Raw genomic sequence first — 19,341 nt, forward strand, 5'->3', positions numbered from 1 at the left:
TCTTTCTCTTTTAATAATGTTTTCTTTTTCATTATGTGGTCTTGAGACAACTTTTTGAAAATAAATTTTCAATATCGCAATTACATTCTGAATCACAATTGTACAAATAAACTTTTAAAGAAAATTATAATTAAATATAGCTTTGTAAAGAAAGATATATAAAAATAACATAAAATTTTCTTTTCTTTTTAAATTTTAAAACTGCAAATAATGAAATCGATTATTTTTTTATTTGTAAGTATGGCACGAACAATGTGTACGAGGTCGGCCACTTAGTCAAATGGCTCTCTACCAGTGGCTAATGGGTGGAATCTGCTGTATAGGGGTGCATATACTTTTGGAATCAGACTGATCCAAGATCACTTCGATCGTTCAAATCGTGTATACAAAGGAACTACTGCGATCCGATCAATCTCTGTTTGTGTATACAAACGCCATCTAGGATCAACTGGATCGCGATCAAACTAATCCGAGCGGAGGGTAGGATCGTTTGGATCGGATAAAAGAAATTAAAGATGGCGACTTCCATGGTTGAAGTTAAGCTTACAGTAAATAACGAATAAATACGTTTAATTGTTGACAAGGAAACTTATTTAATACTTATAAATGACAAGTAAAAACTTCATTATTAAAATATTCGATAAACTGAAGTAAAAAAATAAGTATTTAGAAAAAATTTTGCTAGATTGTACAGCAAGAATGTATGGCGTGCACTTTCACCTTTTCTGCAAGTTTTATTTTTAAAACTTTGTTTTCCACAAAATAAAATCTAAATAATTTTATTCACAGAGTAATACGATTTAAAAATTCGTATGAATGAGCACAAACAATTTTGTCAAATAAACGATAATTCATAACAGCGTATGTCGTTTAGTACTAACTACTGTTTTAATATCGAGGGATAAAATGGATTATTTTAATTTAATTTGATCCTTGTTAGTTAACATATACAGAGTTTCAAAGATATTATACGTATAATATTTTTAAAATTCAGTATATGTTAACTAACAAGCAGAGACTATTATTAACTAACAAATGTTTATCGCCATCTTCGATCGTACTTGTATATTTTCTGCTATGACAGAAGCTATCTGTATCACGTGACAAGGGCTGACCCGATTTTACAGATCGATCCATACAAAACGAAAAGTATATGCACCCTAGGACTAAGTAGAGTGTCCGTCGTTTGGATTATATGTTGGGTGACCGTAGTCATCGGTGGGGACCTCAGACGATGGAAGATGCGGTAGAGCGTTGACTGGGAGGAAGGAGGCACACAGACGACCCCACCACTCCCGACGAGCCTGGCGGGTCTTCCGTCGGAGTTTCGCTTGTATTTATCCCACCAGGACTAAGACGCCCACCTACAGGCTAAAAGGAACGCACGACGTTTTTGCGCTCTGATGCGGCCGCACTCGGGGGGTCCACCACGGCGGTTTACCCGAGGAAGGAATAGAGCGAATTGTCGTGTTAGCGGTAACTGTTTCACGGATATTGTCGACGAAGGAGTTCTAAGAGGTGGGGTGTGAATCCCCGGAGGTCCAAAGCTGATCAAAATTATTGGAGTACCAAACCCAATTTGTACGATGTAGACGTGGGGCTAGGGGTGCCCGGGAGGGATAGAGTGATAGAGATCATGGTCACTAGTTAATGTATCCGCGCAAGGGCGCCACGTGGCGGAACCCAATAAGTCCGGGGAGCAAAAGGTCAGGTCTATGGCCGACGAGCCGTTTGGGTGGAAGTAGGTCGGCTCCCCCGAATTCCAACAACATAAATCTACTGATGAGAACCAATCGAAGAGGGTGCGGCCAGCGCCGTCTGGGCGGTTGCACTCGTTATCCCAGTAGGGATGATGAGCGTTCCAAACCCCACACACAATGCGAGGGTAGTGGTCATCCCGCAAGAGGGAGTCCAGCGGTACAGCCGGCTGGACGTCCAAGGGCGTCGCCAGAGGGGGGCAGAGTGGCAGTTGCCCCTCCCTAGACATGCGAAAAAAATTATTTAAATGCTAAGTCATTTATTGCCCGATTTATAATTCCCGCGCGAAAAACCCAAGAAGATTATGTTTTAATTAAAATAATCTTCTTAAGCTTCTTAAAATTTATGAATCGTTTTTATTTTACCTACATACAATTCATATCCTCTATCAATTTATATCATCTTGTCCCCCCCTGGCCCATTGGCTGGCGAAGCTCTTGTGGACGTCATGTGGGGAATAGACGTTAACAAGAGAAAGGGGACCGTGTAACGTATATCAGGGTCTTTTGAGTTTCGATGCCTATGAGCTTAGGACCAGGGGGCAAATGGCAAGCGACCCACCGGTGAGTGACCGCTGTTAAGACAGTGGACGGATAACAGTGGGAATTTATAAGTCTACAAATTTTTCAATTTGCAGCAACGTCAGGTCACGGATCGACACGAACTAATGGATTAGAATGTTTAGAATGTCAATCAGAAAAATCCAGCTTCGATTCTGACTCTCGTAGACATGGCAAAATTTGGAAATAAATGTCGCATTTCTTCGAAAGCAAAATTGTCGCGTTCTAAGTAATAAAGACATAAAGGAAAATGTTTAGCCGTCAGAAAAGAAAATATCATGGCGTGAGATACCAGCGAAAGTTTCAAATTTAAATCAACACTCGCGGACCGAGCGAACGGAGGTGTCAAATTGATTAATCCATCAAATTAAGAATTTAGGGGAGAGATCCTTTAAAAAGCCAGATATTCGAGGAGAAAGAATAGTAGCTTCTCCCTGGCTCAATCTGTTTATCCTCTGTGTCGGACTCCATTTTCGTTCGGCTGTATTATAAAGGTTTTTCGGTATTTTTAATATTAACTTTATCCAGTTTGATGTTGCATTAATACGCGAAACCCCGACGGCGACCGAGAAATCTTTCCGAAAAACGAAACAATATTGGGCGAAATCCTAAGAATTTGATTTATTTCATGCCATGGCCGAAAATGGACGAAAAAGATGTTAATTCAAACGAATTTTGGGCGATTTTTGGAGATGGTCAAGTCTCGAGACGTAGAATTGAAAAAGATCTCCACGTTGGACATTCTGCACCTTGTAAATGCAGAAGATAATTTATTTATCAAATTCCGAACACAAGAAAATGTTTGAAGCAAAATTTAAAAAATATATATATAAATTAATTTAAAAGAAATAAAATTGATTTTTTTTAATTCTAATTTTTACGTAATTCAAACACTGTTGACGCGTCTTTTAACGTTTGTTCGAAAAACGTCACACATGACGATTCGCAGTTCGATTGTATTTCTGGTTGTTTTCGGACGTGCTTTTCTTGTGCTCTTGGATTGCGTTGTTTTTTTTTTTTTTTTTTGTGGTTTGCGGACTTTTGTGTAGAAGATTGAAGATTTTTCAGGCAAGTCTTAGTCCATATTGACCCTAGACGTAAGAATTTATTTAATATTACTTGGAGGATCGGTCCCAGAAGACATCTCGGCACATCGTTCGATGGTCGTCCGTTTGCGCTTCGGATTCGAATCTTTTAGATTTAAAAAGGCAGCTGCGGTGAGCATTTTGCTTTTCTCGGAAGAATTTAAGCTAGAATTAGATTATTGGAAGATTTATGATATTTTTTATTTTCAATTTTATTTCGTGTTAATTTTATATGTTCTTCCTTTTCTCTTGGATATTTTTAAAAAATTTTGTTCTAAATTTTGATTTAAATATTTCTATTCTATACATGGAACGTATCTGTTCCATTTTGTTTTTGACCTGATGATGGCCTGTTAATCGGGCTGAAAACGTTTGTGTTTTCAATTATATGTTCTTCTCAGCAACAAATTAAGGTGTTATATTTCTATGTCTATATTAATTTAAGCTTTTGTTTTCACCGGACTAATTGCAAATTTTCTTTTTTACAGAATGAAGACGTTGGTGCGGCTTTGGAGGCGGTTCCGGCGGAGGCAGGCAATGGCGCCGGAGGGAGGGAGTTTCTCGGACGTAGAGGAGCGGGGGGCTGGACGAGCGAGAGGCAGCGGGTGAAGAAGACCTTCCCCAAGTGCGCGTAGCGTGGCATTCTCCCGGAGTCGGGATGATGCGACGCTACACCCTGGGTCCAGTGCACTTGGCCAAGGTCTTCGGCTGTCATCCGACCACAGATCTTGCTGTGGAGGATGTCGAAAGTGACAGCTCGTCCGAGGTGACACTTTCTGTTTTGTCGTGCTCTTCTTGTTCGTCCGCCGCTGCCTTGCGGAAGTCGGAACGGGGAGGAATCGGAGGAGAGAGCCGCCGATGTTGAGGGACTGTGGTTTTGTTGCTGCGGACGGCTGCGGTTCCCTTGGCCTAGGGCCCTAGGCGGTGATCCTCTTCGATTTCCTCTTCACCCGGATGCGACATTCTCACCCGGACTCGACACCTTTTCCCGGACGTGACTTACGGACTTGTCTCCCGAACGTAACACTCGGTCGACGACAACGGATTTGACTCCCGATTGTGACCACCCAGACGTGACACGTTTACTCACCGGACGCGACATTCGGCCGATATTTCTTCCCAAACAGCTGTTATGAGGATTGAGCTTTCCGTTAGGGTAGGTTAGGCTAGGCTAGGTCAGGTCCTTCGCTCTTCTCATAACACTGTTCGAGAAGAAAGACTATCTGACATAGGTAATAATTTTCACCTTAGGTAATAAATGAATCAACTTCCCCTTTTCTCACTGTCTTTGTGTTTTTTAGGAACATTTGGGAGGGAGATTCTTCTCCCTCCCCAACTTTACCACGAAGAGGACCAAGTGGAAAAGTGAATATTTTCCGAAATCTCCGATGGTAAGATCTCTTTTGTTTTATTTTTTAACACATCTTATTCTCGTATCGCAATTTACCGTTTTTCTGTTTATAGACATGCCGAAGACGTTCTTCGATCACATACACACACGGACACAACATCACTTTACACGAAGATATACAGCGTTTAACCTTTACTCGAATTCTCGCACTCACGCACTTACACGTCAAGCGCCCCGTTCTGCGTATGTAATTCGACACAATGAAACAATCCGAACACTCGCTTCCTACAAATCCAACCCCTGGGTCTTCGTCCCGGGAAGTGGAAACGCCAATTTTAAAGATTAAAATACTCTAAATTGACGGCCGAAGGGGCTCTGGTAATCACACATCTTGCATCGATTAAATGGAATTTTACACATTAGCATCACTAATCGCTTTGTGATGAATTTTTCTGATTTGATGTAATAGTTGATGTAATTTTATTACTTTATTATATTAAATAGATGTGCTTTTTAATTTAAATAGATGTACAAGAATTTTATAACCTTTTAATTCTCAGGTTTGTAATGTGCAAACTTACCGTGTGCAAGTGCCATACAGAGGGAAGACTGGTACGTTACATACGTTTTAAAATGTTTATACAATTTGTCTGTAAATAATGTTAAAACGCTGTATACACTATTTCTTATATTATTTTAGTTGACTGATGAGGGGCACAAGGCCCGAAACGTGTACCGTATCAACTAAATAAAGGTGGAAAAAGCCATGTGATTGTTATTAACACGATTTTGTGTTCAACACTTCTATGAATTTTTCTGTTAAATTTAGTGTGGTAAGAAATTATCTGCGCACAAATCTCGCTCGTATTTCAGTATTGCTAACTCGTTAAAGATCTTCGCGCTAATCGTATATTTCATCATACTTGCAAGCATCATGGCAGCTGGTTTTGTTCATCGAGAACTGTCCTAATCTTACCCATTTTTGGTTTCTTAAGATCCACAATGTACTGCTGCTGGACTGCATGGAACAGAACTCAACAAATCAGGTACAGACCGCCATGGATTTTTCAACAGCCCGAATTCGATGTCAGAGCGGTAGACTGAAGTCTTAATCGCTCAAATATCCGGCAGTCACCTTGTTTTCTAGGTATTGAAAGTAGCGACACTTCCATATAAACAGTTTCTTATTGTACACTAGACACTTACACAAATTGTTTTTAGTTGGTCGACAATGTCACATAATATATTATTTCGGTGAGAAATTGATATTCGATGTACTGTACATACACCATTTCGTTCACGGCGGGTTTTAGAAACTTAACTCATGAAAGTCGACCACATTTCACTATAAGTTGGCCAGGTCCTGAAACAACCTGTTATGGACTCATAGTGGTTCCTACTCCATCCTTCCTTCCTGACGAACTGTCAGGAAGGATGGACTGCTCCATTTAAGTAAGTGGTTCCTACTTTTATAAAGTAATGTTATCTTACAGGAAATAAAATATTTAAAACTGCTATTTATTAATAAAAAAAAAGCATTCTACGTATTTCACTTGTTAAAAGAAATAACAATAAAATAGTAAAAAGAGCACTCTTTACCCTCGACGGTCATGGTAATCAAACCCCGACATTTCAGGCCCGTTTCTCATCATTCGGTTTGTCCTGTTGTAGGCTTGTCCAAACCTACGATGGGTATGGAGAAAAGGGGGTCTGTTAGTACCCACAGGACAGTAACAGCAAAAACAAAAACAAAAAAGCAATTTTTTACTCATTCCACTCTGTGGGCACTAAGAAGGTTTTTAATCGTGTTTATTATAATTTCGATAAGATCCGCAATGGGGCTGCCGGTAGTGATGGATGGGATCTGTCTTATCCGGTCCGGACCACTTTCCCGAAAAATTTTTAGAGTTTTCAATCTGTCCAGAGCCGACTCCGGGTCCCGCAGAGCGGTAGGTTGTTACTTTACCTACTCGGCTATCTGGCCGTGTAAAAATTAATGTTTAAAAATTAATGCTTCAAAAATATTGTGTATTAAGACAAATATGGAAACCTATTGTTAGAAACTACAAAATACATCTTTATTAACTGATTTTTGGGCCATCCTGCATACCAAATACGAGGTTTGTTCAAAAAGTTTCCGAAATTAATTATAACAAAAAAATACTTCACTTACAATTTATTGGTTAGGGTCACCTTCAAAGTAGTCTCCTCCCCAACGTATACATTTTATCCCAACGGTGTTTCCACTTTTTGGAACAGTTCTGGAACGCTTCTTCCGGAATGCTCATAAGCTCCTCAGGCTTTCTCTGGAATGGTGGCAAATCTTTTTTATTTGAACGGGTTTTTTAGTTTGGGAAACAGGAAGAAGTCTTATGGGGCCAGGTCAGGTGAATAGGTGTGTGAGGAAGTACAACGGTCTTGTTTTTAGCCAAAACCTCGCAAATTCTGAGTGACGAATAAACCGGCGCGTTGTCGTGGTGAAAAAACCCACTCGCCGCTCCTCCAAAGTTCGTACCGTTTTTGCCAGATTCTGTCTCTTTCATAATCTCCAGGTAGCACTCCGTGTTGACAGTCTGGCCTGTAGGTAGGTATTCGTGATGCACAACTCCATTTGCATAAAAAAACAGTCAACATCACCTTAGCATTTGAGCGAACTTGTCAAGCTTTTTTGGGGCGGGGATGTTTCACACACCCGTGGGAAGTTTCCATGAAGGATTTCCCGAGTTTCACACAGAATTTCACATAACAACGCTACTTCTTCAAAGAGCTCATTTCCGCGGATCCGATTTTTCGCCGAACCCCACAAACACCTCTTCACATAGACGGCCGTAACTAATCACCAAAGCAAGATATCAACAAACGGATTGAAGGAGCTTAATAATGAAAAGTCCCGCTACTGAAACGGTCCGTGTTTTTTCACCAGTAGCGTCGAAGATTTCTAGTTCGTTTTCGAGATGCGTTGCAGTACTTCTTTTGCTTTCAAGTATTCTTGATTTGGTACAATCGAAAGCATGTTGTTATTTATATTTGGTATACTGACACAATGAAGTGGCGCTTAATCAACTCTGGGCGAGTTTTCCATCTTTATTTAGTAACTAACTAAATAAAGTTGGAAAACTCGCCTAGTGTTGATTAAGCGCCACTTCATTGTGCCAATATTCTTGATTTGTCTACCTCGGCTGCTTTAATAGTGGTATCGAGCTTATGGCCTGATAATTCGACAGTTCGTTTGGCTTTAATAATCAGGTTTATGAAGAAAAATTTCATACTTGCAGACTTCATACTCGTTTCTATCCTTGTCCAATTTGCCTGTCATAATGCAGTTATTGAACTACTGGGCACAGTTAAAATTAAAACAGCATCGGCACAATTATTCGAGATATTGCAGGTTCTGACAAGTGAAGAATTTTGAGAGTCCTGCCACAAATACATATTGATTATTGACAATCTGTGAGATGTCATAACAAGCAAAAATTAAAAAAAAAAAAAAAAACCGAATAAGCAGACTTAAAATTAATAAATAAAAATGTATTCTGACAGTTTATGAGTTAATTACACTTTCTATTTGCAAAATTTCCTCAACGACACAAAAAAAGAAAAAAGTGAACTTTTAAGAAATTTGCGGGATTTCCCGGGATGAGAAGAATTTCCCGGGTTAAAAAAACAGCCGGGATCCCAATATCCCGTTTGAAAAACCCTAATCGGGAAGTTTCCATGGACACAACGCCTCCAAGCGGATTAAAGTATAACCAACTGGAGGCGCGTTATTCAAAAAGTTCGGACTTTTTGAACAGACCTCTTACAATATTTAGATACACTATTTCTTCATAATACAACTAGTGAATTACGATTCAGATTTTCATGGATAATTTTAATCTAGGAGAACTATCTCGTGTTAGTTGAAATCCTATCGCGAATTCGTCGATGTGTCGTCAATGGGCCGTTTGGTCCTCGTATACAAATGTTTGGCGTCAACATATACAAATTAAACTATTGAACTAAACGTTTGCAGCTTAACAAATTTTTTTTTTTTTTTTCAATAGTCCCTACGTACGAATTAAAAATGAAGAGTTTTAAAATGATCAGCAAATTCAATAATATTTTTAATAGTTTATTATGTATCGGTCGCATGGCCAGGCAGTCAAAGTGGCAATTCTGGGGGACCCGGGATCGAATTCGGACGTTTCGAAAAATCCCTAGGAATTTTTCGGGGATAGTCCGACCGGATATGTCGACTTCCGTCCTCCCCACCCGGCTTCCATCTCCCGGGAGTCCATCTTAGTTTAAAAAGATGCGGAAACAGTTTTAAAAAAAGTTTATTATGTAAAAAAACAAGCATTTCTAAGACCATAAAATTTTTGTGTTCCCAGTACCTATATAAGTAACTTAGAAAATCATATATATGAAAAGTTATCTCGGAATATTTATATTATTTATTTCTCCGATTTTATTATTTATAATAAAATCTCTTTACATACAAAAATTAAAAAGAAAATTATTATTCATTTTTTTAATTTTTGTCGACAAAAACATAAGAATAGAGGAAGTAAAAGGTATTGTTAACGTGTATCAAAAAAAAAAAAAATTCAAAATTCAAATTCACCCAATTACGTGACAGCGTTTGAAAGAACGAGCCAATGACCGCGTGAAATTCATATTAACTATAAGTTAGATATATATTTATGATATTATTTTATATATCAACTTTTAATTAATGAATTAATTAATTTAAGAAGTAAGAAATTTATATTTATATTAAATTTAGTAAAAATTAAATATGAAGAATTGTAAACAGTAATGTGAATTGATCAGTTCGTTACAGTCAAAATGGCAGTTGGCGCAAACTTGAACTTTTTGAAATATTTCGTTCGATATTTTGATTTTTACGTAAATTGAAATCTAATGCTCACGATTATTTAAGGTGAGTACAGTATAATTTCTTATTCACATATCGGTGCAAATGCTCCAAGATTATGTAAAAACTTCATCTGTATACAATCGATACAATTGTTTACTAACACAGTATTTAACATGCCACTTTTCCTATAATTTACACCAATATAACAACAAATAAAATAGTCTTCCGATTTTATTGGAATCAAAATAAACTAACATTTTCAAATATTTAGAATGTCTATTTCAAGTAAACACATGTTTTATATTGAAAGTTCTTAATATAATTTGTATTAATATATATCTGGAAGAAGTTTCTTTTAGGTTGTTTTTTACTGATAAATTGTATATAGTATGGATTACAAGTATCTTTTACCATTTATTTAGTATTTAGTTGTATATAGTATGGATTACAAGTATCTTTTACCATTTATTTAGTATTTAATTTCTTGAAAACATTCAAAATCAATTAGTATTAATACAATCATTAGTGTAAATGTTGTTTCTTATATGAAATTAATGAAAAACTTTTTTATTTTAATCTAATATTTAATTAGTACGGTAGAATCCTTAAAGGTTCTGCATTATTCGAGGCAAACCTGTAATCGGGTATGCTATATATTATAATTTGTAAAAGAAAGTTTAAAATGATAACGTATATTACAATATGATTTGTTTCTGTTATCTTTTATCATTTAAGTTCAATTTGAGATAAGTCGTTCGTATAAAAATGCAAGTTTAATACAGTAGATTCCTGCAAACTTGACTTAATGAGGATTGAAGAAGAGATCAATTTTATGGCATAGCAATGATGCTAGTCTATACGGTGGAATTTTTGTGAAGGTATTAATTACATATGTAAATTTATATAAGTATTAACTATGTACCAAATAGTGAATATTTCTATTTGTAGTAAAATTTTAATTAAAGAAATATTGGCTATTCGGTGGCTACTTTCGAGTTATTAACATTTGTGTTGTGGTGTTTCGTAGGGGTACTTTGGAAAAAGTGTTATATTCTTTGTTAACAAGAGGAATTAATATTATCAAGTATTGCCAGTGAAGAATGATAATTTATTTGATCCTAGTGTTAAGTTTATAGCAGTAAAAATTAGATTGCATGTTTTTATTTATTCTTTTGAATGATATGGCTAGTTTTACAGAGTATTGAGTTACCAAGGGTTGAGTTTCCAGAGTTCTACTGTAATACACATTTTTATTCTTAAAACTGTTACACATAGATGTATAATAAATGATTTTAAAATGCTGTTCTTATATTTGATTAAATTCACTAACAAGTAAGATATAAAGAGCAGTTTAAAAATCTACCACACAAATCTTTTGTATTCACAATTTTTAATTTGAACAAAATGGCCATGTCAATCCATTTTATTGGAATTTTTGATTATTTGAGGTAGTATTGATCCACATTACCTTGGAAAAGTGGGGTTCTACTGTGATACAGGTAAGGAAGATAGTAATATTAGGTTGTTGAAAATGAAATGATCACTTTTCACTTGACTTTGAATATTTATTAATTTAAGTTACATATTCAATCAAAATTGTCTCCACCAATTTTTCTCAATGCAATAGAAATGCATTAATGCCAATTTGATAGAAATCACAAGAATGAGAAAAAGTCATTAAAAGTACAGTCAAACCTGTTTTTATGCGGGGGATAGGGACCGCATTAAAAAAAACGCATTAAAAAAATCTCACGAAACTTCACGAATGGCTGTAAATAATAGTTTTCGCAACACAATTAAAAAAATAATTTTTTTATGCGGTCAACAGGGACCGCATAAAAAAGTCTCACATAGAAAATAACTCAAAACCGTACGAAATAGAATTTATTGACAACAGATGTCAGCACTTGACTGCATCGTCTGGTCTATCGTCTGTTTTACATATTTTTGTCCAGGTGGTGTTTTGTTGACTTAAAAAGTAAATTATTTCATTTTTCGCATATTCATGCAATAATATTACTATAATAAGTGCATTTATGCTATAATAAGTTTATTTAGCTATAATAAGTCAACGTGAGACATGACGAATCGCACGAGACTAGTCGCCAACTATACCGCACAAATTAAAAATTCGCATTAAAAAAATCGCACATAAAAAGAGCGCATAAAAACAGGTTTGACTGTACTTTTTATTGCATCCTCTTTCTTGAAGACTTATCCTTGCCAAAAATCTGTCCAAATGTATAAAAAAGGTGATAGTCTGTTGGCTAAAAGTCTGGATAATAAGGTAGATAGGGAAGAATTTCATTTGAATACTTTCATTTTTGTGACAAATAATTAAAGAACTGCAAACCTCCAAATGATGATCCTTATCTATCTCATTGAGTTTATGTGGTACCCATTTATTGAGTATCCTGATTTTCTCTAACATGTTTAGATATTGAGAAATTGTTGATTAATGTTCAGTATGTTCAACATTTTTGCAATTTCCTGGACAGTCAGGTGATGTTCTTCAATTCTGATTTTTGAAATTGTATTCCTGGAATGAAATTTTTTGAACTAATGCCTGGTGGTCTGCTCGAAGAACCTTTATCAAAAGTTTTATTGGTATTTAGGGCTGCTTTGGTTGCATTATACGCATAAAAGAAAATTATTCAATTTTCTTTTTTTTAATGCCATCAGAAAAAGTATTCTTAAACATGTGTAACTCACAATATAAATGAGATTACATTTTTAAGTTCACATATTATATGTATTCTCCTCCAATTACAAACATACAGCACTGTTTATATGGAAAAAAGTTGAATTACAGGGCAAGAAAGTTTAAATTTTAAAAAACGACCATTTCATTTGCAATGCCTAATAGTTTTAGATTTGATTAAAAGTACAGTTGTCCCTTGATAGTCCGATGTTTTGTAATCCAACATGCTCGGTAGTCCGACACACCTGTCAAGTCATCATAGTCCCCATCTCCAGAGTGTGAGCACAGTATGTACATATTTACATATGTACATAATTAATCTACCTACGTTGTGGCATTTAGTTATAATGTTTATAAATTATTGTACATACTGTATTATTTATGCCTACACATACTGTATGTACATTTATTGGCTTCCATATTTCTTTTAATAAACATGTTTTAGTTAACTGAAATGGGTATTTCATTTCCATATTAACCTAGGCAGCATTTTACTCATAAAATGTAGGAATATTGTAGGCTACTGCTAGCAAAACAATGCCAAATATGTAATAACTTTCAGTATCCGGACGCTTTTGGTAATCCGACACTCCTTTGGTTTTATACCTGTCGGATTATCAAGGGACAACTGTAATTGCTTCTCAAACAAGACTTCCTTTTTTCTTTTTCTAAAATTTCTGTACATAGGAATCTTTTTTTGTAACTGGAAGAGCTTTCTGTTGTTTATACATAGAAAAATTATCATTGTTTAAGGATTGATTACAGTAAAATAATTATTTTATAGTGGTGATTAAGATAATAACATAGAAATTAACATTACGTAAATGAAACAGTATTTTTTACTGTTAGTTTGAATAATTGGTATAGATAGAAAGTTTTCATATTTAGTTTATAACAGAAAGGATTTATTATGATATCTCAGTAAATAGAATTGTCAAATGTAGTATAAACTAGCTCGATGTTTTTATTTGTTGTTTTATGTTTTAGCAAATTCTTTATTAGTAAAATAGTAGTAAATTATATTCTAATCATTTTTCATTACTGTAATGCAGGAAATCAATTGCTTGCTCATGTGGAGGTTTGCCGCGGCAAATAAGTGCGCGTGCATGTCGTCATTTGAAGCATTTAACATGGCCAGGTTGTATCGAAAGCTTGCGGTACCCAGTCAGCATACATATATTGTGTACAGGGGCGGATCTACATAAAAATTAATAGGGCTTAAACCCTGAGTTCTCCAGTGTCAAGAGCACACAAAAATTGAATTATCATAAATTTTTAATACTTTTTCATTATAATATATTTCATATATTTCAGGAGTAGATATAATGGGCTCTATAATAGTCCATACTTTTTTATTCACACCAACTAACATTTCTGCCTATTGTTTAGTGCCAGAGTTAGGCCTATTATTCTTATTATACCTTTCAGCATGCCCAAAAATTTTGGCCAGGATTCGCTCCTGGATAGAGGGATTGTTTGAGCAGCTGTAATGGTAGCAGAATATTGCTATCAACCATCCAATGTGTAACCAATGCCAAAGTGACCACCAGGATCATTGGTAGATCACTACATAAGTGGAATCTATGCTCTTGATGCCCATTATGCCATCATTGACTGTAATTATCATCAAGAGTGATTGCAGTGGTGCCACATGGAACAGTTCTGATTAGGAACAAATTGTCTTCAGTGACAAGTCTCGTTTTGAACTGAGCCCCAACAACCAATGCAGACTTGTGTGAAGACATTCTGGCTATCACTGGAATGCCACTTTTACTGACAAATACCATTCTGTCCAACATCAAGGACTTTTGGTCTGGGGTACCATTTTGTTTGATAGCTGGACCCTTCTGGTGGTAGTCTATGGCACCCTGACATCACAGTGATACATTGATATTCTGAAACCTGTTCTGATACTGTTTTTTTCACAACACCCCAGGCTTACTTTCCAACAAGACAATGCGAAGCCACACTTGGCATTCCTCTCACATGAATGTCTTTGTGTGCATTATTCTTTCTTGGCCAACCAGTTTACTAGAACTTTCCCCAGTTGAGCACATTTGGGGCCTGATGGAGTGTTGCCTATGCCCATCCAGGAATGTCAACAACTTAGCCTGCCAGTGGATTACTATTTGTCAAGAAATTTTTGTAGGATACTATCTATTATCTGTATGAATCAATGTCATGCTGGGTAACAGCTTGTATTCAGATAAGAGGTGGGTCAGCATCTTATTGACTTTCTGATGTATCATTCAAATTGTAGCTTTTTCTCTAAAATAAATCATCCAGCTTTTCTGAAATTGAAATAATTTTTTTTTCTGTGCATTTATAGTAAACATACAAAATTTTGTTCCAATTGGATAGTTTCTTCTTGGTGTGTCAATTTTTTTTTGTCAAAGAGTGTACTTCCAAGAATTTTGAATTGATATTTAAAATCATAATAAATTGTATTATAACTTGACTAAACTATTTAAAAGTTTATTTTCAGTAAAAATATGTGATAATTAAATTATTTTTTCAGAAAAGAAACAATGATGAAAGTACCAAGTTCTCAAAGTACAAATGATATTGACGAGAAGCTTGCATATTTACTTAATCCTATTAGAGATCTTGCCAAGAATTGGGAAATAGATATTGCAGCTTATTTAGAAAAGTATTTAGCTGAGGTAATGTTTTATTTTAATTGAGATGCATAAATAAATATACTAACGAACAAATTATAATTGTATGAAAATGAGTTAATATTATTTTTTTGTTTAAAGATATAGAAATTAGTAATACTGATTTGTTAAGGATGATTATATAAATATACTGGAAATTATATATCCATGTAACTACCAGTTTATAATACAGGTACTCCTCACTTTACGACCGAGTTCCGTTTCGACGACTACATCGTTAAGCAAATTCGTTGATAAGAGAGGAGCTTGCGCCAGGAATATAGGATCGTTGTAAAATTATACAAATTATGCAACAAACTTCAAATTTATTCATAAAAAGACTATTATAGTATGCTATTAGCCTATTATAGTACTAAAAGACAATTACAGTACGCTTAGTGCGCATGTCACCATTCGCCACTGATCGACACTCAAACTGAGAATGGGGATTCCTCGAATTGTAGGTCGAAGCTTGTTGGTCATAAGTGCGAGGGGTCGTTAAGCAGATAGGTCGTAAAGTGAGGAGTACTTGTATATACAGGGTATTTGGCCTAAAAGTAGCCTGCTCCATACCACTAATTACTGGCTGTTAATGTGTTAAAACAAATTGTAAAATTTTAGGAAATTATTTTGGCTGGCAATACATAAGTGACATCAGCAAAAGTATTGACCAATTACAGGAAAGGTGTTTATTGTTTTAGTTACTGCTCAACTAGAATCATTAATAATATAAAAGCCATTGTGTGTGTGTGTCTGTGTGAATTCCTTATGACTTCTGCAATTTTTGTCTAATCCAGATGAAATGTTGGTTATGTTCATTTTATGTTCTGATGGAAAATATAAGCTATTTATTTTGAGGAAATATTAGCTATAGAATAAATGTTTTATTGATTTCGGATTGGTGATTGCACTTATGTTGCAGTGACATCAGTGATCTGATTTAGTTCATGCTTGATGACATAATTTCCCTTAAGTTGCATTTTTAAATATTTTGCAAATGGCATATTTTAAACTAACGTCATTAAATTTAAACTTTAAAAAAGATAGTCACATTGTATTGTCTGTACAATAATTTAAAAGAACTTTTTATAATGACCACATGACGTTCTATTATCCAATCTGAAATAATGATCTAATAAGCCTGTTGTTTAAAATGTATTATCATTCATTAACTATGCTTTGATGGGCAGTATGGGCTACTTAGTTTGTAGAAACATTAGCTACTCTTTTTGAATTTGTTGAAGTCTGTACTCTTCTCAATTCTTCAATCTTTACTTTCTCATAGAATGTAGTCTGTCATGCTTGGTGGGGGAATTTCTAATATGATTATAATGTGAAGAACATACATTTTTAGTGGAAGAGTATTTCAGGACCAATTTGTATGTTCAGTGTTGACAAACCTTTACATAGAAAGTAGAAAAGAAGGCACTAACAAAAAGAGCACTTCATCTATTGAAAAAGTTCTGTGAATCAGGTTCCATTTTAGATAAGAAATATGTTGGGTAGAGGTTAGTTTTAACAGCAGATATAGTAATGGATATTGAAGCAATTATGACTAGTTTCTTCAAAAGTCATCTCTTTCTGACTTTTGTCTCTTTATACAATATATATGCAAATTACCAAATCTTTAGACTGAATACCCTCTATCAGATAAGAAATACTTTATAATTGCAATAGATTAAACTACAAAAATCTATACAACTGCCAGGCATATCTAGCAAGCAGAAAACTAGTTTAATTTTCAAAAATAGATAAATCAAATTTTTGTTAATTCTAAATTTTCAAAATTTCACTTTGCATTTGAATTAAAAGATTTGACTATATTATAACTTAGTAATGTCAATATAGTTTATAACATAAATTAATCACATGGTTATTTAAAATATTTCAGTTGGAAGGTGTTGCAATTACTTTTAATGATGGAACAACAACTCTTAATTTTGCTCAAGCTGCTTTACTTATTCAAGGCACCACTTGTGTTTATAGTAAAAAGGTAAAAAATAAAATAAAAAATAAATTAGATGTATTAGGTAAACAATCTTTATCAACAATATTTTTTTAATGCATGTTTTGATATTTAATTTTTATTCTACAAATATTTTAATATTATGTAAGGTTAATATATTGATTTTGTAAATTTTATTAATTTCAATTTTTTTACTTTTATAATTTTTTTAATTAAAACTTTGTTTTATGGATATCTGTAATTGGTTTTTACAGTATTTGAAAAATAATGACTGTGCATTAAGGCATTTTTTGTTAATATTTTTGTGTGTAAAGCAATTGATATCTGATATATTGAGAAAAGTTAAATTTATATATTAATTTTAAGATTGATTTAATAATATACATGCATATATAACTATTGAATCATTGTTTTAAAAATATAATACTATATTTAAAAATAAAATTTAACTTATTTTTGAATGAATTATCAATATCTATTTAAACAAATAATAATAGAAATACAAAATTTTAGTAATTGATTTATTAGTTCTTTATATTCATTTTAAAATTTATGTACTGTATTTCAGGTTGAATATTTATATAACCTTGTGTTTCAAATGCTTGAGCTTTTAAGCAATAAAAGGTTTGTATCTTTTATTATTATTATTTTGTTGGGTTAAGTGAGATATACTCGGTTAACACCGGTGGCTGTGTGCTATGCCAGACCAAAGTCAAGGCATAGTAACCAAAACAGAAATTAAAGAAGTGTATCAGTGTGTGTGTCTGTATTCAAGAATTTTCTCACAATATGACATGTATTCAATATAGTGGCCTTCTGTAGTGTGATGTATGTGTTTCTATTCAATTGTAATGTGCCCAGGCTTTTGTGTAGTGTGTGTGGTATGACACCTGTAGAGGAGAGAACAACAGGTACAATAAGCACCCTATCCATCCTCCACAGATGCCTTATTTCCTGGGCGAGTTCTGTGTACTTGCTAATTTTTTTCAGTGCATGCGTTTTGTATATTGTGAGTGTTTGGAATGGATATGTCTATAATGTATGTGATTTTATTGTGTTTGTCAATGAGTGTGATGTCTGGTCTGTTGTGGTAAATTGTTTTATCTGTGAATTTGGCTCTGTCGTAGTACATTTTGTGCGTGTTGTTTTCCAATTATTATTATTATTATTATTAATAGAATCAGTTTTTTTTGCAAATATTTAATCTGATATATATTTGTAGCATATTCTGATATAATATGTATATATTATTACAAAAATTTATTACATGATAACTGTTAAAAAAAGAAGAAAATCTTATTTAATGAAGAAAAATAATTTAAAAAGAAATTTTAAAATTATTATTCAAATGTAATGTTCCAACTGAAGAAGGTAAATAAACCTGAAAGGTACATATTGGAGTTTAACCTTACTAGAAAATAAAAATGGAAAACACTAAGAAATAGTGGTATGATAAGTCCAGATTAATAGCCATAAAATATGTAGCTATAAAAGAATAAAAGATTATAATTATGTTTAATCTAGAATTCTTTTATAATAAGAATATATGCTTAAATAATAAAAATAGTAAAAGAGAAAGTAGAAAATCAATTTTAAAGAGTTGTTATCATAGTTTTATTCCAGTGATTTATTTATACATACATTGCTTTTTGTCTTTTGTAAATGATATTTTGTAAAAAGAAAATTATTTAATACTAGTCTAAAAAAAATGTAGTTTTATAATTTTTCAGTAATAATATCATTGATAAGACTCTCTATCAAACATCAAAAGTTATTATAACTTACATGAACATAATCCATAATACTTTTGAACTCAAAGCAATAAATATCAACTGAAGCTATTCAGTAATTTGTACACTAAAACAATGTAAATCAGTTGTAACATGAAACTTATAATTATCACATAAAGCTTTATTTATATTATCAAAGAGATGTACTGTACTGTATGACTGATCATAAAAATTAATAAATGACAAGTTTATTATGAAAATTATTTACAACATAGGATGAATCCTATTCAAAGGCTAATTGTTTCAATGTTTTTGCAGTAAAAAGTATTCAAAAATTTTAAAATTTGTTGTATTTAATAACAAAAAATTAATTCATGCAAAAAATATGTATTTTATAAGAAATGTTATTCTTACAGAAAATGCTTTTAGCCGTAAGTAATTAAATTAATTAAAATATCTATAACCGTTAGGTAGATAATAGCAGGGCTTATCACATCAGTGATAATGGGCACAAATGCTCAAGAATCAAAGTAAAAACATTTAATAAAACAAAAATGGGGGTGTACAATAAGATGATTACAAAAGTATAGAAACCGAAAAATCCAAAATGCATTTCGGACTATTTTCCAATAGAAAATAGTCCCTCATCAGTTGGTTAACAAAAGGTTTTAGTAT

At 33.8% G+C, this 19,341-nt stretch overlaps 1 protein-coding gene across 2 annotated transcripts in view; it reads left to right on the plus strand.

The window, feature by feature from the left end:
- The first annotated feature begins 9,489 nt into the window (after positions 1–9,489).
- Positions 9,490–19,341, plus strand: part of Cap-H2 (Chromosome associated protein H2) — a 43,906-nt gene continuing 34,054 nt past the window's right edge. The window contains exons 1-4 of one of the 2 annotated variants that reach the window (XM_067273604.1): positions 9,490–9,675; positions 14,832–14,976; positions 16,862–16,963; positions 17,505–17,560. In XM_067273604.1, coding sequence (XP_067129705.1) covers positions 14,842–14,976; positions 16,862–16,963; positions 17,505–17,560 — 293 coding nt within the window. In that variant the 5' untranslated portion in view covers positions 9,490–9,675; positions 14,832–14,841. Of the gene's footprint in view, positions 9,676–9,863; positions 9,972–14,831; positions 14,977–16,861; positions 16,964–17,504; positions 17,561–19,341 lie in introns of those variants that run through there. The other variant, XM_067273605.1, reaches the window with a different exon arrangement.

This window comes from Centruroides vittatus, unplaced genomic scaffold (assembly GCF_030686945.1).
Source record: "Centruroides vittatus isolate TY-2023 unplaced genomic scaffold, ASM3068694v2 contig_484, whole genome shotgun sequence".
Classification (NCBI taxonomy): Eukaryota; Metazoa; Arthropoda; class Arachnida; order Scorpiones; family Buthidae; genus Centruroides; species Centruroides vittatus.